This window comes from Danio aesculapii, chromosome 9 (assembly GCF_903798145.1).
Source record: "Danio aesculapii chromosome 9, fDanAes4.1, whole genome shotgun sequence".
NCBI lineage: Eukaryota > Metazoa > Chordata > Actinopteri > Cypriniformes > Danionidae > Danio > Danio aesculapii.
The window spans coordinates 49,400,676-49,422,601 of NC_079443.1; the positions used below are offsets into that span (position 1 = coordinate 49,400,676).

The 21,926-nt window shown below is 32.2% G+C and overlaps 1 protein-coding gene across 1 annotated transcript; it reads left to right on the forward strand.

The window, feature by feature from the left end:
* The first annotated feature begins 8,266 nt into the window (after window positions 1–8,266).
* On the forward strand, window positions 8,267–12,978 carry LOC130234823 (C-X-C chemokine receptor type 1). The gene is made up of 2 exons (XM_056465140.1): window positions 8,267–8,562; window positions 11,461–12,978. The coding sequence occupies exons 1-2, from the start codon at window positions 8,553–8,555 to the stop codon at window positions 12,543–12,545; spliced, it is 1,095 nt and encodes a 364-aa protein (XP_056321115.1). The 5' UTR covers window positions 8,267–8,552; the 3' UTR covers window positions 12,546–12,978.
* Window positions 12,979–21,926: the final 8,948 nt, after the last annotated feature.

The following is a 21,926-nucleotide window of genomic DNA, read 5'->3' on the forward strand; positions in this document are numbered from 1 at the left end:
TACATGCTTAAATTACATATAAAACTAATTAAAGTCAAGCTTGATTTTAAAGGGGACCTATTTTGCAAAAATCATTTTTATAAGGGGTTTTAAACACAGCTGTGTGGTAATGGTGTGTGAATATAGCCAGCCTGTAATGATAAAAATTTATTAACTACATTTTTTATAATCACACTTAATAAAAACAGTCTGCAGAAACACTTTGATTGACATTCTCCCTTATGTACGCGTCATCAGAGAAGGGAAAGCCCCACCCATTAGTGACAATCTCTCACTCATTAGCATAAAACGCAAGTCTTGTTTTAAAACTAGGCTGACACACAGGCATTTCTAGCCCCACCCTAATTTTTATACGAGGGGTACCGACATATAATCGGTTAAAATGGCAGTTGGATGGTTATAGAGACCAAAACAAAGACAGACATAGAACGCACTTTAGTGTAGTTTTTTAAAACTTGTTTGTTTGTACCGTAGTTTTTCCAGATGAACAAATATGTTCACTTTGCATGTTTTTGAAATATCTGCAAATATATTACAGTATTTTATGCTTTATAAAAGTTAAAACGTACCTTTAAACTGATGCAGATGTTTTGTTAGCTATAAAGGCTACCCCCTCTTCTGGAATAGGGGTGTGGAGAGACACCCCTTCCTGTGGCCTGTAGCGCGGTGACGAAATGTCAACGTCATGTATGTCGATGTCACGTATGTGTTAGTGTGCATGTGTGACTCTCCTGTAGTATTACAGGACGTCCATTACTTTGGCGTGCATACGCGAGCGGACGGTTGTCGCTAGAAACAAGAACTATTTGTATTATTCATAAAATTACACATTACAGTGTGTGCTATTACCATCTATACCTACATCTACTGTATCCCAGCCAGGGGCGTCGCTTGACCCAATTTACTAGGGCATGTGCCCCAGTAAAAATCTCCAGTGCCCCAGTAAATGCATTGAGATATGATTTACCTCATATACAAGTGTATTTATTAAGAGTGGTAATTCCGAAATAAAGATGTTATTCTCTATGTGCAACCGAACCAACGCTGATGAAAGCAGTGTAATCAAAAAGCAAACTGACGCATCTCCGCATGTGCGCAGAGAATCCGCGCGCCTCTCGCACGCGCTGCTCTTCTGTTGGTGCGAGTCCCGGTAGTTAACATGCACGCCAAAAAAGCAGGCGCTTGCTTACGCACCGCTCATGCGTTGTAAAACCAGCGTAACAGCCTTTTTTGTTTTGCAAGTCGACAAAACTAAAGTTTTTAAACAATATGACGGCGATACTAAGCAAAACTTCAGTTTAAATAACATGATGATGACCTTACTAAGCACGCCTCCTGATAGATTTTTTTGTATGAAGAAAAAAGGAGGGATGAGGAGTCAGAGAGGTAAAGACTTAATAAACCTAACGTTAATTATCTGCCACATGTTAAGATAATAAGATTCTTATTATTATTATGTGATATTATTATTATTATATTATTATGTGTTAGATTATTTAGAATAATAATTGTATAATAACAAAAAAACTTCTATTTATAAAAAATATTTATAAAAAAATATAAAGAGTGTGTGTGTATATATATATATATATATATATATATATATATATATATATATATATATATATATATACACATATATATATATATAGGGGGGGCAGTGTTGGGAAGGGGTGCGTGCCCCAGTAGATGTCTAGCTTTATGTCTAGCAACGCCCCTGACCCCAGCCCTAAACCCAACCATCAAAGTAAGCATGTTTGTCACAATATAGACAATTTAATAAATATATGGTTGCAATGTCTGATTCTTCTTCTTATATGTTTACGGTGGTTGGCATCCAGGGTTTTGGTGCATTACTGCCACCTTTATTTCCAGGGCCCAGTTTTTAGTAATCCACTAAGATTTTGGATAACGGATTGGATCAAATCTTGAAAATGGATTTTTCAAAAGAAAAAAACAGATTACATAACTGGATTAGATCATGTAATCCAATCTTTACTTTTACGTATATATATATATATATATATATATATATATATATATATATATATATATATATATATATATATATATATATATATATATATACACACACACATGCAGTGCCGTGCACAGACTCTTGAATGGGCAGGTGCTCACAGGGCCAGAGCAAGCTGAACTGCCTCTCTATACAAAAGACTTTGGTGACGGTGGGGGGTGGGGGGAAGAGATTGCGGAAACCACGCTAAGTGAGGTGTGGGGGGGTGACGGGTTGGATACGATTACCGGAATCAGTGGAGGGGCAGGGCACGGACGCATTTGAGGTGGAGGGAATAGGTATAGGCTGAGAGGGGCACCTCAGCCAATGAGGGCAGAGGGGCAGTGGCTCTAGCCACCGGGCCACCTTCCTGTGCACAGCCCTGTACACATGTATATTCGAGTCCTAATCGGGAGGTAATCTGGATCTGATCTGGACATGCCTATATACATAACATCACTGCGCTACGAGGACTATTTTATTTGGATAGGAAGCAGCAGCTTATTTACATTTAAAGAGACACATAAAATACCCAAAACTCCTCCAAAAATGGGCATCTAACATGGTACATAAACGATCCATGGTGCATTTTCAGCAGAAATTTCACAGACACATCCTGAAGACTTACATTACACCTTGAATAGAGGGAATATATATTGAAAGTTTATGTAGAGAGTTCATATTATACCCTACACAGTATTAGTTTTTATAATTAAAGTGTAAAAGATCTTAACACTTCTCTAATGATCTGTAAATCTTCAAATGTCATGTATTTTCCTTTAATAAATGAAACTAAACAGCTCATGGACTGAAAGATGTTGCTCCCCATGTGAGAAGCACGTTTGTTTGTCTGTTTGTTTGTTTGTTTGTTTCTTTCAGCATCTTCAGGACAAACGCAGTGGAAGGAGTTGCTCAATTTCCTAAATAAATGTGGGTAAGTGATGTTTTCTAGCCTTGCTTCTGTTCACATGTGACGCAGCTTTCCTCAGTGTTGAAAAATCACTTCCTTATTACGCGTGTCTGGCTTTTCTTGCATGAAGTTTGTAGATCTTTTTCCACTTTCTCACAGTCACTGTCAAATAACATCCTAGACCAGGCATGGGCAAACTTGATCCTGGAGGGCCGGTGTCCCTGCAGAGTTTTGCTCCAACACTAATCAAACACACCTGAACACCCTAATTAGTGTCTTTAAGATCACTAGAAAGCTACAAGCAGGTGTGTTTGATTAGGGTTGGAGCAAAACTATGCAGGGACACCGGCCCTCCAGGATCGAGTTTGCCCATCCCTGTCCTAGACATTTGTTTAAAACGTAAAAACAGTATAGTTGTTTATGGTTGTTTTCTTTTATTGTTTTAGTATCACTAAGCACATGTTGTAGTTTTTATTTTTATATTTTACATTTTTATTGTTTTTAACTAGTTAAAGTTGTAGTAATTGTGTTGTTTTTGTCAATAAGTTAGCTTGTTAAATAATTTTTTGTTCAATTTTCAATGTTTTTAACTAAAGGTCGTTGTAATTGTGATGTTTTTTGGACAATTTATAGTTTAAAGTCTGTTTAGTTTATATTATTTTTATTATATTTGACATTTTCTGTTACCGTCTGGTCGGCGCTTCAGAGCACCAAGCACAAAAACAGCCAGACACAGGAAAAGTTTCTTTCCTCAGGCTATATACCTTATGAACAGTTAAATATTCCCCTACTGTGCAATAAATATGTGCAATACTTACTCATACGCACTTGTACACAGCACCTTATATCAATATACAATGCAATACCTTCTCCATTCGTATTTGTACACAGCACATTATAACCTGTATATTTATAACAAATCTGTACACACAATTCAACATCCAGATTTTTTGACTAATTGCATCTCTGTTTAATGTTTATCGTCTTTTTTATTTTTTATTTTTCATATTTATTTATTTTGTGTTGTCACTTGTCACTTTATGTACACTGGAAGCTTCTGTAGCCAAAACAAATTCCTTGTGTGTGTGAAGCACATTTGGCAACAAAACTGATTCTGATTCTGATTCATTGTTTCTAACTAGTTAAAGTTGTAGGAATTTGTCGGTTTTTGTCAATTTATTTGTTTTTAAGTCTGTTTTATAATATTATTTTGATATTTTGCTTTGTCATTGGTTTTTACCATTTGAAATTGTAGTATAATTTTATTTATTTTTTATTATTTTTTTATTTTGTTAATTTATTAGTTTCTTCAATCTGTTTATTTTATATTGTTTTTAAATTTCACATTTTTATTGTTTTAACTATTTAAAGTTGTAGAAATTTGGTTGTTTTTGTAAATTTATTAGTTTGTTAATGTTATTGTTATGCTACATTTTTATTATTTTTAACTAGCTAAAGTTGAAGTCATTTTGTCAGTTTTGTCAATTTATTAGTTTTTAAGTCTGATATATTATACTATATTATATTACATTATAGTATATTGCATTACATTATATTGTATTACATTATATTATAGTATATTGCATTATAGTATAATACATTACATTATGTTACATTTTATTGTAGTATATTACATTATATTATATATTCTGCGATATTCTGCCAGTAACAGCACTCGTCCAGCCTCTTCACCCTTGTGTATTCCTCCGCCCACATACAGCAGCAAGCAGAGGACACTCTAAAGTTTGACAAATGTTCCTGTTGTTGGACAACAATGTACTTTTGAGGCTTTTTTAAATCGAGAATGTAGTTGTTTAGATTGCAACTATGCAGTTTGTTTATAAGGATAGTTCCTATTTTAAAATATTTATAACTTCTGAGAGACAGCGCATTGCCGGCCATTAGCCTGTCTTTGAGCAGAGATGATTGACGATATTTATTCACAAAATGGTGACAGAGACCACATAATAAGCCCTAAGAAAAAAAACAGCGTAATACTACAGCTGATCAAATCATAACTAAACAGGTAAATGACTTTCTAAATCGATCTCTCTCTTTTGTATGTTGTAGTGCTCTGTTTATGCCATAGTAATATTGTGATCTCCCGACTGCAAAAGAGAAATACTGGGAAATCTCTGTAGACTGATGGTATTTTATGCTGTTCAGCTTTATAATCTTAAAATGTCAGCAAAATCACCTGTTTTGTCATTACTTTAGACATTACACTAGAGAATCATTCAAACACTAGCTCTAAAGTGACGTTGGTGAATGAGCAACGGTTTCTGCTGTTGTGACGTCAGCTGCAAATGTGAATGAATGGTGGAAGAAAGTAGTTCCTCTACAAAGGCTTTTGAGACTCCGTGTTTGATTTTCTTTTTTATACACACGATTATGCCATTGAACTGTTGTATAAACGCAATATCACACTAATAGCAGTGTAATGTGACTGTATATTGTCACTGGTGGGACACTAAGGTGCCGATATACAGCCACATCGCACTGCAACTCGTGTGATATTGCTCATATATTATATTATATTATATTATATTATATTATATTATATTATATTATATTATATTATATTATATTATATTATATTATATTATCCTATATTATATTATTTTGTATTATATTATATTATATTATATTATATTATATTATATTATATTATATTATATTATTTTATATTATATTATATTATATTATATTATATTATATTATATTATATTATATTATATTATATTATATTATTTTATATTATATTATATTATATTATATTATATTATACTATTTTATATTATATTATACTATATTGTATTATATTTATTATATTATATTAAATTATATTATATTATATTATATTATATTATATTATAATAAATTATATTATACTATTTTATATTATATTATACTATTTTATATTATATTATATTATATTATATTATATTATATTATATTATATTATATTATATTATATTATATTATATTATATTATATTATATTATATTATATTATACTATTTATATTATATTATACTATACTATACTATATTATATTATATTATATTATTTTATATTATTTTATATTATATTATATTATTTATATTATATTATATTATATTATATTATATTATTTTATATTATATTATATTATATTATATTATATTATATTATATTATATTATATTATATTATATTATTTTATTTTATATTATATTATTTTATATTATATTATATTATATTATATTATATTATATTATATTATATTATATTATTTTATATTATATTATATTATATTATTTTATATTATATTATATTATATTATATTATATTATATTATATTATATTATATTATATTATATTATATTATATTATTTTATATTATATTATATTATATTATATTATTTTATATTATATTATATTATATTATATTATATTATATTATATTATTTATATTATATTATATTATATTATTTTATATTATATTATATTATATTATATTATATTATTTTATTTTATATTATATTATATTATATTATTTTATATTATATTATATTATATTATATTATATTATATTATATTATATTATATTATTTTATATTATATTATATTATATTATTTTATATTATATTATATTATATTATATTATTTTATATTATATTATATTATATTATATTATATTATATTATATTATATTATTTATATTATATTATATTATATTATATTATATTATTTTATATTATATTATTTTATATTATATTATATTATATTATTTTATTTTATTTTATTTTATTTTATTTTATTTTATTTTATTTTATATTATTTTATATTATATTATATTATATTATATTATATTATATTATTTTATTTTATATTATTTTATATTATATTATATTATATTATATTATATTATATTATATTATATTATATTATATTATATTATATTATTTTATTTTATTTTATATTATATTATATTATATTATTTTATATTATATTATATTATATTATATTATATTATATTATATTGTATTATATTATATTATATTATATTATATTATATTATATTATATTATATTATTTTATTTTATATTATATTATATTATATTAGTTTATATTATATTATATTATATTATATTATATTATATTATATTATATTATATTATATTGTATTATATTATATTATATTATATTATATTATATTATATTATATTATATTATATTATATTATATTATATTATATTATATTATAATTGTTTGTAACTAATTAAAGTTGTAGTATTTTGTTGTCTTTTGCCAATTTATTTGTTTTTAAGTCTGTTTAATTGTAATATCTTACACTGTCATAGCTTTTTTACTATTTGAAGTTGTAGTAAAGTTATAGTTTGTCAATTTATTGTTTTTTAAGTCTGTTTAGTTTATATTATGTTTATATTTGACATTTTAATGGTTTTGAACTAGTTGTAGACATTGAGTTGTTTTTTTTATCAATTTATTAGTTTATCACTGTATTAATAATAATATTTTTATATTTTACATTGTCATTGTTTTTTACTATTTGTAGCAATATTGTCATTTTTGTCAATTTATTCGTGTTTTTAAGTCTGTTTAGTTTATATTAGTGTTATATTTTACATTTTCAATGTTTTTAACTATTTAAAGTTGTAGTAGAATTTTGTCTTTTTTTCAATTCATTAATTTTTGAGTCTATTTAATTATATAATTTTTACATTTCCATATATAATCACATAAGATTTTACATTTTCAATGCTTTTTACTATTTGAAGGTGTAGTAATTGTGTTGTTTTTTTAACTCTGTTTAGTTTATTTTTATTATTATTTTAGCTTATTAAAAAGTAATATTTTCATATACATTTTTAAAATTAACGTTTATTTCAAGTAACAAAAAGTTTTAGTTTTTATTTATTTATAATAACCTGATAAACAAAACAAGAAAAATTAGTAATAATACATTCATTTACAATCAATACATTATAATATTACTCTCCTATTCAACTTCAATTGATTAATAATGGGCTTTAAATTGATGTTAATTGTTATTTGTCTAAGATTTAAATAATTAATTCAAAGTCCAAAATCATTGTTAAACAGCCTCATAATGACTTCATATGATGATGAATATATTAGGGTGGTTTTAGGCCACATGACTGCTTTCGCTTTTGATGTTTTGATCATGTTTATGCTTCAGACTGAACACGAGTGAGGATCTTGTGACTTAATCATGTTTGAAATTTCCCAGAGCAAACATCTGCCATCTTCTGCTTTTCTTGTAGCCTCACATAAAAGCAACATCAGCCAACATCCTTATCTTCAGCATCCCAAAACAACAACAGGAGTATCAGCGAGTCTCCAGTGAAAAGGGAAACAAATGCTATCCACGACTATTCCAGATACGTCCTAAATATTGTTTAATGCATTTTGGGGGAAGCAAACAAAGAAATCAAAGTATTTTAGTTGAGATGATGGACTTTAGGTAACCTTCAGGACTTGAGCAAACAGGATATATCAACATCTCTCCGGAGGATATAAAGAAGCCTTACATACTGAAGTCTTGCATTTGATCCGGTGGATTCTTACCACATATACCTGAAAAAAAGAGAGAAGTTTTCATGATGACTGGTAAGTCTAACATCTTAGATTTATCAATTATTTACAATCATTTGAAAACATACATGCTCTGGGTTGTTTTAACCCAGCATTGGGTCAAATATAGACAAACCATTTTTTAAATGTTGGGTTACATTTTTGGAATTTTATGTAAATAAATAAAACTTCAATTAAAGTAGTAATGTAAATTAAATTTTATGTAAAATAAAATAAAATAACCCAATCACTGGGTCTGGAACCAAAGGAGGCTTTCACAGAGATGCGAATCCAAAAGCAGATTTATTTACAAGAATCATAATCAGGCAAGGGTCAATAACAAGAGCAATCGGGTACATACAGATCATTCAGAAGTCGTCGTCGATAAACGGGCAAGTGGTCAAAACCGGAGAGAGTAAGATAAACAAGAAACAAGGCTAGGAATAGATTATATAAAACACAACAAGGATCAAAGAACACGGCTAGACATGGAAATGAAACGCTTTGTAAAATTACAGGTTCGTTTAACTAACAAAACTAACAAATAACACTCAGCCTTAAGTATGTGTGAATGTATATATGGTCCATGGTTTGTAGTCCATATGGTGACAGGATTGTAGTCCGTGTGAAAGTAAATGATTCCCAGCGATCTACAAGCCTGGATCGCTGGTGATTGTGATGGGATCTGTCCATATTTGACTTCACATTGTTAAAACAACATTCTTTTAGTGTAAAACTTTTTTCAACTCATTGACGTCAACATTTTATGTTAAAATTTATAAAAGTACAAATATGAAACAATGTGCCAAAATCAAAAAAAAAGGTCAATCTTTTTTTTAAAAAAAAGGTTATTTTTGAATAAAATTAATCTATAAATTAAAAAAATAATAATAATTTATAGATTAATTTTATTTCCAACAGTTTAATAAATTATTTAAAGAGCAAAACAAATTTCATATAATCCTCAATTATTACGAGTATTTTCTTGAAAACAATCATCCCAGTGTTGGGTCAAATATGAGCAAAACATTTTTTTATGTAAATGAACTAAAAATTTTATTTAAAAAATTTATTTGCAACTAGTAAATTATATTTTACGTAAAATATTAACCCAATCGTTGAATTTATCAATATTTGACTCAATATTGTGTTAAATTAACCCAGTATTTTTAGTGAAAGCTGATTATTATTTTTTAACTCATTGACATCAAAAATTCATGTAAAAACTGATGAGTACAAATATGAGACAAGGTCCCAAAATGTGTAGTCTGTTTGCTTCATAGATTAATTTTATTACCTATAGATTAATAAAAGATTCAAAGTGCAAAATTAATGTCATATAATCCTCAAATAATATGAGCATTTGATTGTTTTCAGACAATGTTTTACAATAATCTTTTACAGTTTACAGGTCTGACTTTTTTCTTTTCTCAGTTCGTTCCTAAAAAAATAATAATAAATGGCTTAATAGCCTTATTTTTTACCTGCATTTCAAACGAGTTCAAACATTTTCATGTAAAATTTTTAATAAATATGATATAATATTATTCCTGCATGCAATGGGTTTAAAAAGATGCTTTTAAACCTGTTTAATAGTCATATTTTAATAGGTTCTGTCATATTCTGGTAAACCAGGAAAACAATATTGTCAATAATCCACTTGGTAAATGTAATAATACTAATAATAATAATAATAATAAAATACCAGTTGGACTGTTTATATTTATATATATATATATATAAATCCGTAATTGTCAAAAACTCCAAGTGGTATTGTTAGATAAAAAATAAAACAATAATATAATTTGTGTATAACTTAATGTCATTATCATATATATAAAATATATATATATATATATATATATATATACACACACATTTATATATATATAAATGATCATTATTACTATTACTATTATTTTTTTATACCATTTAGTATCTTATCTCAACCTCTAAACAAACCTATTTAATCTGCGGGAAGGTTTATTTATTTATTTTTTCAAAGGCTATATGCACAGGGACTTTTAATTTGAAAAATGAAACGACACTTGGCTTTAAACTGCCTTTCATATTGTTTTACACTTTAAAAACTAAATGAATGCTTAAGGGCGCACTCACACTATGCTATCCGAACCGTGCCCAGGCCCGTTTCCTGGATCGTTTGAGAAGTGTGAGTGCTCTGAATCGGGTTCAAGCGTGGTTCAGTTAGCCGGCCCTGGCCCGGTTGGAAGAGGTGTGCCAGAGCGCGGTTCACTTGGGCTCGGGTGCGATATGCTTGTAGTGTGAGTGCAAAGTGCGCCTGAGCCCGAAACCGAAGACGAGATGTGACATTTAAGGGACTGTTTCATATGGATTTATTATTCATTCTCACTGTTTAATGAACGCAAACTGTCATGGTTTATTAAAGACGCAAACCCCTCACTGCACGACAGCTGCACCTTTAGCAAACCTCCTAATTCCTGCAGCACGAGGACTTTATGATTGTTTATGAGTGTCAAAAGTGGCTGATCTGTTTGATCTAACTTTGTGTCACTGCATATCAAACAACTTAACCGATATAACTAAAGAAATCTCTACTGTGCTGAGCGAGAGCGCTTCCCTACTGAACAGCGCATCATCGATGACGTAAGCGTCCTCAGGCACAAATGCAATGTGAGTGCGGGCCGTCGGGGGAGACGGGAGGGGGGACAAGTTTGCTTCGGCCCGGTTCAAGGCAACTGTACATGGTGTGAGTACGCCCTAAGTCTGTTTAACTGACTATATTTTCAGTAATTTACATGATCAATGATGTAAAATTAACCTTATGAAATTGAAAAGGATCAAACTTTTAGCTGGTGGCTGAAAAACACTTGCCATGCATAAGCCCCATTGCTAACATGACATGTAACCCTTTTACCACAGATTTTATTTAATATTTTCCTACTCCTCTAACAGATCCAAACAGCTCTCATCACCTAAGTGACTTCCATGAGTTCTACTACGAAGAATTCAACGATACGGATTTCAGCAACTTCACATTTGTTCCCGACGAAAAGACAATCGCCTGTTCCTCCATCACAATGCCATCCGCTGTCAACATTTCATTCAGCGTCTTCTACGTTTTCATCTTCCTGTTGGCTATTCCCGGGAATGCGATTGTCGGCTGGGTCATCGGCTCCAACCGCCGCTCGCTATCGGCTTCAGATGTCTACTTATTCAACCTGATGCTAGCCGATACACTATTAGCGCTAATTCTGCCCTTTTCTGCAGTCAACGTCATCCACGGGTGGGTTTTCGGTGATGTTGCGTGCAAGTTAGTTTCCTTAGTAAAGGAAGTCAACTTTTACACTAGCATTATATTTTTAGTGTGCATCAGCGTGGATCGCTATATGGTGATCGTACGCGCTATGGAGTCCCAGAAGGCCCAAAGGAGACTCTGCAGTGGAGTCGCGTGCGGATTAGTTTGGGTTTTGGGTTTAGTGCTCTCATTGCCGTCATTCTTCAACGAAGCGTTTTTCGACAAAAGGATGTCCAATCAGATTATTTGCGCTGAACGATTTGAGACTGATCACGCAGACGAATGGCGATTAGCAACCCGAATAATGAGGCACGTGCTGGGTTTTGTGCTCCCCCTACTGGTCATGTTGAGCTGCTACAGCGTGACGGTTGTGCGGCTTCTACGTACTCGCGGTTTCCAAAAACAGAGAGCCATGAAGGTGATCGTAGCCGTGGTTGTGGCCTTTTTAGTCTGCTGGACTCCTTTCCACGTTTCCACCATAATCGACACCATCCTGAGGGCCAAAGTGGTTCAGTTCGGCTGCACTATGAGGACATCGGTGGACGTCGCTATGTTCGCAACTCAAAACCTCGGGCTTCTGCACTGCTGCGTGAATCCGGTGCTGTACGCGTTCGTCGGGGAGAAGTTCAGACGGAGGTTTCTGCAGTTGCTCCACAGGAATGGAATCCTGGAGCGGTTCTCGCTTTCTAGATCCAGCAGGTCATCTTCTCTGACCTCCGAGGTCACTTCAAGCTTCCTGTGATCTGAAGTCGTTTGGACTTTGTTGTATGTAAATAGAGTGCATTATTAGGACTTTTTAATGTATTTTTTTTTAAAGGGATGTTTTTATATATTTGTTTGAGTGTTATAAACTGTTTTGGGTTAAGTTGACAGCAAAAACGTGACGGACTCGGCTAGGATTTGCGTATTGTGGCGTGACTATTGCTCAGTGAAGTTGTAGGTGATCTGCAGTCATTCGGATTTTATTGTATGTAAATAAAGTGAATTATTAGTGCCCGCCCACTTCTTTAATGTATTTTAAATAGGTGTTTTTAATGTCTTTGAGTGTTCAGTGAAGTTATAGGTGATCTGCAGTCACTTGGACTTTATTGTATGTAAACAGAGTGTATTATTAGTGCCTGCCTACTTTTTAAATGTATTTTTTAAAAGGAGAAGTGTTTTATGTCTTTACTTGAGTGCTTTTTCTGAAAGGTACAACTTAACAATTACAAAAAACCCCAGCAAATTAAGAAACGTTCTTCATCGACCTGACAGCAAACGTGTTGCAAATCCTCACAACACAAACAAGTTAAGAAAACATACTGCAAGTTCTCACAACACATGCAAACAGCACAGAACACAATGGAAATGTTTCAAGGGGACCCAACGAGATACAATTACCAAAAATAAAAGCAAATTAAGAAAAGATCTGCATCGGCTTGACAGCAAACTCACAACGCATACACATTAAGAAAACGCAATACAAATCCTCAAAATGCAAGCAACATCACAATGGAAATGTTTCAAGGGGACCTAAAAACGAGACGGACCTGGCTGGGATTTGCATATTGTGCCGTGACTAACGCTCAGTGAGGTTGTAAGTGATCTGCAGTCGTTTGGACTTTATTGTATGTAAATAAGAGTGTATTATTAGTGGCTGCCTACTTTTTAATGTATTTTTTAAAGGGGGAAATTTTTTACATCTTTGTTTGGGTGTTATAAACAGTTTGGGGTAAATTACTACGAAATATATAATTAATAACAGATTTGAAGTTACATTATTTAAAATGTATTTAAATTACTTTTCCGATACTTTCTCTGAAAGGTACAGCTTAACAACTACAAAAAAACACCAGCAAATTAAGAAACGTTCTTCATCAACCTGACAGCAAATGTGTTGCAAATACTCACAACACAAACAAGTTAAGAAAACATGCTGCAAGTTCTCACAACACATGCAAAAATCACAGAAAACAATGGAAATGTTTCAAGGGGACCCAAAAACGAGATACAATTACTAAAAACACCAGCAAATTAAGCAAAGATCTTCATCGGCTTGACAACAAACTAGTTGCAAATACTTACAACGCATACACATTAAGAAAACGCAATACAAATCCTCAAAATGCAAGCAACATCACAACGGAAATGTTTCAAGGGGACGTAAAAACGAGACGGACCTGGCTGGGATTTGCATATTGTGCCGTGACTAACGCTCAGTGAAGTTGAAGGTGATCTGCAGTCGTTTGGACTTTATTGCATGTAAATATGAGTGTATTATTAGTGCCCGCACACTTTTATAAATGTGTTTTTTTAAGGGATGTTTTTATTTGAGTGTTATAAGCAGATTCGTACAATTCTTATGCGTTCAGTCATACGAAAATTTATGAATTGAAAAAGGAGGCGTAGCTCCAAACCCCACCCCTAAACCCAACCGTCATTGGGGGATGAGCAAATCATACTAAATTTTACCAATGAGATGATATGAATTAAGTCGAATTAGCCACTAAATCAAAAAGTTATGAATTGCCGTGAGATAGCATTGGTTTTTCTGTATGAATTCCACTTTTAAACACAACTATTTAAAACAACAAACAAGCTGATTGATACAAACAGATGCATTCTGCTAAAGCATCTATAATCGTTTCACAACCTCAAAGCTCAAAACAGGCCTGCATGTCTTTAAAGGTCAAAATGGAGAAATAATCTGATCTCCTTTTGTTGTGCACTCAAGACAATTTAGTGCATCTTGCCTTGCCTGCTTAAAAACAATGTTTTGTTGACTATAAAGCAGAGATGCCCAAAGTAGGGCCCGTGGGCCAAAGTTGGCCCATGCTAACCTTTGATTTGTTCCACCATCCCATTTGAGAAGAGAGGGAGAATGATGGGGTGAATATCTATGACAGAGATTATCATTTCAAATTTAATGTAACCTTTTGTTTGTTTGTTTGTTTGTTTGTTTGTTTGTTTGTTTGTTTTGTAATTTCTTTAGTTTTGTAAATGAATCAGATTTTTTAAAAATGTAAATACTGTCACTCACGGATAGAGGACATTGGGGATTGCAGTTTAGTGTATTCAGCATTGAACTCCATTGTGTTATTAATGGGAATATTGAGGTTATTACTGTAAAAAATTAATTCGAAATTTAAAAAAATATATATTGCATTAGTTAATATAATTTAAAGCAATGTTTTATAGCTATTCTTAAAAGTTAGGAAAATAAATCAGAAAATTACTCATGGAAATGTTTATGAAATATACTTTGGCATATTTACCTTCGGCCCACAGCCCGCAGTCAACTTTGGTTTTTGGCCCTTCATAAGAAAAACGATTGGGCTCCCCTGCTATAAAGGCGTATTGTCATGATGCATTGGCTCCCTCTGTTGGTTAGATACATGAGCAAAATACATGATCGTTTGATATATGATTAAGTACAACGTACAGTATGGGTGCAAAAATAATAATAAAAATCATTTGTAGGCCAGCAGGGAAGTTTGCGTCACTCTGCTTCCCTTGAGGCAAAACCCCAAATTTTCACAGCTTATTTTTTTTACTGTTATTTTTATTTTTTGACCAGTGACAAACCAAACTTTCAAGGAATACATTTTAATGTACTCACCATTTATCACTCTCAAGTGTTTTTTCCCCTAATTTTTGTGAAGAATTTTGGTAACTGGTAGCATTGAAAAAAAAATACTATAGAAGTCAATGACTACGCTGAAAAAAATGAATACTGCGGCTTGTTCACACTACCTGTTGAAATGAGCTGAAACAACACAATTCTTGTCATTTCTTTGGCCAATTTATATGTTTTATGTTCAGTCCACTTATATTTGTAAACTATTAAGTTAAATTAAGCGTTTTATGTTGGGACAACATGAAGGAGTTGTGTTGGTCCATATACCTAGTTAGGGGATTTGTAGTTCCAAGCATGCTTTGAGAGGGATTGCATTAAGAGAGGGTTGACAGTAAAATTAATCTTAGGTGTTTAAAGTTAATAGAAAGATTTGTTAGAGTTTAATCTTCACTTTAGTTTGAAGATTTAGAAGATTTTCAAGTAATGCTTTGAGCTTTGAGATTACTATCTTGCAGAAGCACCCATGCTTTGCGTGTTGGCATCTTAATTAGCAAAAATCCATATTATTGCTTTGCTCAGTGAGCAATGACTGTCCTAAAAACGTTCTGAGATCAGTCTCAATCAGCTGTCTGTACAACTCATGAAATATGCTTAAAATGGCTCTTTTAGTGATAACTTAAAAATAAAAAATAAAAAAAACTAAGAGACTTCAAAATGTACAACACATAATAGACATACAAGATATTATCAGACCTTTGAGTTGAAGACAATATCAGTTACATTCATTCATTCATTCATTCATTTTTCTTTGGCTTAGTCCCTTTATTAATCAGGGGTCGCCACAGCGGAATGAACCACCAACTTATCCAGCATATGTTTTACACAGCAGATGCCCTTTAAGCTGCAATCCAGTACTGGGAAGCAGCCATACACACTCATTCACACACATAAACTACAGACAATTTCATTCATTCATTTATTTTATTTTCGGCTTATTCCCTTTATTAATCTGGAGTCGCAACAGCGGAATGAACCGCCAACTTATCCAGCATATATTTTACCCAACGGATGTCAGCTGCAGCCCGGTTTTAGGAAACACCCATACACACTCATTCACACACACTCATACACTATGGACAATTTAGCTTAACGAATTCACCTATAGCGCATGTCTTTGGACTGTGGGGGAAACCGGAGCACCCAGGGTAAACCCACGCCAACACAGGGAAAACATGCAAACTCCACACAGAAATGCCAACTGGCCCAGCCGGGACTCAAACCAGCGACCTTCTTGCTGTGAGGCAACAGTGCTAACCACTGAGTCACCGATTATAGTCAAAATCTATAATTTGATCAAGTGTATTCCTATTGAAACGACTGGAATTCACCAACAAATATTTTCGGAACATTTGTAAATGTGACAGCACTTTAATTATTGACCATTAAATATCGTTGCACCCACTGTTGAGGAGAGATGTGACACTTTGCAAGCTTTGTCTCATAGCACAAGTGAAGGATCTATTTACACTCTAAAAATGCTGGGTTGTAATACTAATTACCCATAGTTTGAAAACAAACCCAACATTGCATTAATTTTTTTTATTAAATTTAAATCACATTTTTAACCCAGCTGCTAGTTTTGACCCAATATTTTTAGAGTGTAGATGAAAAGATAAACCTTCATAATACACCATATTTTCATAAAAACATTAAGGTGTTGAACTCTTGAACTGTTGACCTAATTTTCAATAAGCAAAAACATGTTTTGCATATTAGGACTGTTGATTTCAGAGAGAGATATGTGGTTAACCTTAAAATACCAAAAATCACACAGACACACACACACACACACACACACACATGCGTGTACACATACGCACACATAGTAGTTTGCCATTAATAAAGACATGAAGTTAATGTAACTTCACATTATTTTAAGGCCTCAAAAATTTAACAGGTAAGTTTAATGAATTCATTTATCATTATTGATCTTTGGAATTAAGACTATATGTGTTATGAAGAGGCGGCATGGTGGCTCAGTGGTTGGCACTGTCACCTCACAGCAAGAAGATCACTGGTCTAGTCCTGGCTGTGCTAGTTATCATTTCTGTATGAAGTTTGCATGTTCTCCCCGTGTTGGTGTGGGTTTCCTCTGGGTGCTCCTGTTTCCCCCACAGTCCAAAGACATGCGCTATAGGTGAATTGAGTAAGCTAAATTGTCCGTAGTGAGTTTGTGTGTGTGAATGTGAGACTGTATGGGTGTTTCCCAATACTGCAACTGGAAGGGCATCCGCTTCATAAAACATATGCTGGAATAGTTTGCGGTTCATTCCGCTGTGGCAACCCCTGATAAATAAGGGACTAGGCTTAATGAATGAATCATTAATTTTCCCTTAGCCTAGTCCCTTATTTATCAGGGGTTGCCACAGCAGAATGAACTGCCACACAAACACTACAGACAATTTAGCTTACCCAATTCACTGTGGGGGAAACCGAAGCACCCGCAGGAAACCCACGGCAACACGGGGAGAGCATGCAGACTCCACACAGAAATGTCAACTGACCCAACAGAGGCTCGAACCAGCAGCCTTCTTGCTGTGAGGCGATCGTACTACCCACTGCGCCACCGTGACGCCCTATGAAATGTGTTATAAACTTAAAATGTAAATTTATTGAAATTATTGGCTATGTCTCTGATTAATATGATTGGTCGTTTTGAAATTCTGCCTGAACAAACGCTCTGATTGGTCAATAGAGCAACATGTTTAAAAGCTTTTTATAGCAGTTATCGTCAAGGCAGATGGTTGTGGTCAGTAAGCAAGATGTTTTGATTTAAACATATTATATTGTCAAATTAAAATATGTGATTTACATCAAGTTTTTTTATGCATTTTAATAGTGTAAAAGTCCATCTATTAGCCCAATGATGAAACTAACAGTATGGTTGAAGGTTAAATGCATGTAAGCCTTTTCTGGTGCTTCTGAAAATAATTTTGTTGTTTATTAGAATTTATTTATATTCATTTTTTAGCTCTGAATTTAATCTGACTCCAATTTTAAGTGATCCTAAAATTTAGACTGTATTTCTAATTGTAAGAACGGATCACATTCATCATTTATGACTTAATTTAGAGTTTTGATTTGTATCTGATTTCTTACTCTTCAGTTACTGTATATGTTCATTAGGAACCAAACACCACTCAGAGTTTCAGGCCCCGGGTTTGCGTGTCTTCTCACGGACAGTATGTCGACACTCTGAAGTTAGTCAGAAGATGTTGGATTAACTAATATTCAAATAGACTGGTTGCAAACTACTCACTCATCCTAAAAGAGTAGTCGATTTAGCCAAGCTCGTGCAATTTGCTAATTTCAGTGATTAGGTGATTAAAAGATCTTCAAGCTAAAGGTAGCGCAGACTCTTAATCTACTGGATATAAAAGATTTCAGGAGAATTCAGAATGAATCAAAACTTCACATTTCATTTGTCAGGTAAAAGTATACTATGCCAATTACATAATAAAACAATCAGAAAGCCAATTCAGAGATGATACTGTAAAAACACAACATTCATTACTCAAAGATAAATCAAAGAGTTAGAGATGCACACCTGACCAGAGAAGTAGATTGCAGCATAAGTCTCGGTGATGCTGCAACGGGGTGTCTTTCTACAAGATCCCAATGATATTTGTTCACAATTCCTTTAAATACTCAACTCAGAACAAACAGACATAAATTCAAGACAGTAAAAGCGTCACAGAGGCCCTTGCCTGGTGAGTTTGAGGAGTTAACCATCTCTAAAGGGGGGAGCATCTGGCAGAGATTTTATCAAAGCCAAAAACCAAATCAACATATACCAGTGAAATATTACAGTGACATTAAAACCACTTTACTAATCACACAGAGACATTTAAAATGATACCAAACATGAATATAGAGCTACAAGATACACCATATTAAAACCTTGGACATTTGATGTGAAAATGTGAATGATCTGCTCTGATCGGAAGGTAACTTAAGGGTTGAAAAGAGGGGTTTTAGGTGAAAGGAGAAGGGGGAACTTTCTCGCATTCCCCCCTGGTGAGGTGTTTCCAGCCTATTGTCAACTGTCTCAGGTTGTTTTGAATACAACAGTTGAACAGCTGGTTTCCTGATCTTCTTCTCAGATCAGAAAGTTTACTGTTTAATTGCATAACAATTCTTGTGGTCTTGTCTCATGAAATTCATAACAGTTCTCATGGTCTGATATTCTGGAGAGATTTAGCTATTCTTACAATAGTTTCCTTTAATTGCACTTTAGACACACTAAAAATATATTTATATGAATTTATATGGACTGAATTTAATTAAATTTAACAAATTAAATTTAACATTCAACTTGTTTTGTTCAAATTGTTTGCAACCACTTACCTTAAAGGTGCCATATACTGGATTGGGTTAATAAGTTAAATTGTTCTCTGATATATAAATAGTTGGTTTATGGCTTCGGTAAGTAAAAAAAACTCCAGAAATGCTTTTATTTGCTCATATATTACTCCATAACATACCCCAAGAATCAGAAGGTCTATAATTGACCACTCTGACGTGAAGCTCTCTCACACACTGCATAATATATACTGAATATAGACATATATAAACATAAATTAAATATTGTTGTGCATTATTGACATGTATGTAAACTCAGCTAAAAACTGTTGAGGAGAGATGTGACAGTACTTTGCAAGCTTAGTTTCATAGCACAAGTGAAGGATCTGTATACACTCTAAAAATGCTGGGTTGTAATACTAATAACCCATAGTTGGGTCAAATTGTTCTCTGATATCTAAATATTGTGTTATGGCTTCAGTAAGTTCAAAAAATCTCCACCATTTTACAAGCTCATTTATTACTCCATAAAATACCCCTAGAATTAGAAGGTCCATAATTAACATACGCTGAACATGGACGTATATAAACCCATTTTCTATTTCTCTTTGCTATTTGGACAGATTGGAACCTAATTAGAATAAAAATCTAAGTATCATCTTTTGATATGAGGTATACTTTTAGGGAAACATGTCCATATATGTGGACTCGTGGTCTGAATTTACATAAAAAACTTTTTCCTGAATGTTTTTAAAGGCATTTATAACATAGAACTTGCTTTGGCTATTAGAGAGTAAAACAATATTTTTTTGCCCATTTTGTACAGTTAAAAATGGTGTTTGGGACATTTCATATGCTGCAAAACAGTTGCAGGATGACACTGTATGTCTGTAACAATATATAAAACGTTCAATGTATTTTAAATAGCCACTCAAGAGGTCAAATGTGCTGTGCACGTTTGTGGACACTCAAGCCCTAGGAGGTTAAACTATTTTGTTCACGAAATGTGGACTAAAGCTAACTATAATTAAACTTGACAAAAGAGAGCGGTATTGATGTATCGGGTTGTATTTTTAAGCTAATATCAAAGAAAACAGCCAGAACTTAATATCATCTGCATGAACAGATGACAGTTAAGCTGAGTGATCTGACACAATTCAGCAGTCTACGTGTTTGTTGAAACATAAGCTTCAAATTTTACAGTAAACATACTTAAATTAACAAGATATACAATAAAACATACCATATGCCTCTTCGGAGAGGAGCTGAATAATTGTTAAATCTGTAAATCTTGAATTTTGCATCCTGAAGCATATGTCTTGCTCAGTCGTTGCAAAGTAACAGTGCAAAAAAGCATGCTGTAGTAAACAATCTGTGGTTGCGTTTTCAAAATAAAAGTCCCACATAATTATTAAGTTAAATTTAAGCTTTAAAATATCTAATGGAGGGGAACAATTGTTTTCTCACTAGAAAACGCTGTTGCTTATCAAACACAGCCTGAGACGTGCATATTAATGATCTCAGAGCTACATGAGTCTGGGTTCTCTTGATGACTTCAGGTTTGGATGAATGACCTAAAGTAGTCTTACATACAAATAAGCAGGGCGTGGTCTGTGAGTCTTGTCACAGTTTGTTTTGTTCTATGATTGGGACATTTCCCACCGGGGTTTTACACTTGTAGAATTTACATGATAACGAGTAAACGACGGTTTCTGCAACTCCTGGTATGTCCATTTCCATATACGGATCTCTTATTATTCTTTTATGCCTTGGTATACCCAGATTTTCATTATAGGGCACCTTTAAAAAATTCAGTAAATCCATTGAATCATTTTTTTCAGTGATCCTTCAATTCATTCAGGGTGTTTAAGGGTGAGTAATGTTATATTTTGTAGTCATTGTTTGGTGATTTCATGCTTATTTGTCAGTTTAAAAAATAAGCATATTGTGAATATATATATATATTTTTTTTTGACTTCTCTTTACCATAGCCAGCTGGTCACTTTTTTATTTTGCGATAATTCCAAAGAAGTGTATGCCACTTCTTCGGTTTTTTTTTTTTGGTTTTTTTTTTGTCATGTGATTTGTGACATTTCAAACATGTGATATTATTAGTGTGCTTTTAATAACAGTTCCTATTTAGTTGGTTTAAAATATCTGTCCTGTTGCATAACAAGCTTGAACTGGTCTTAAAAGGTTAGTCAT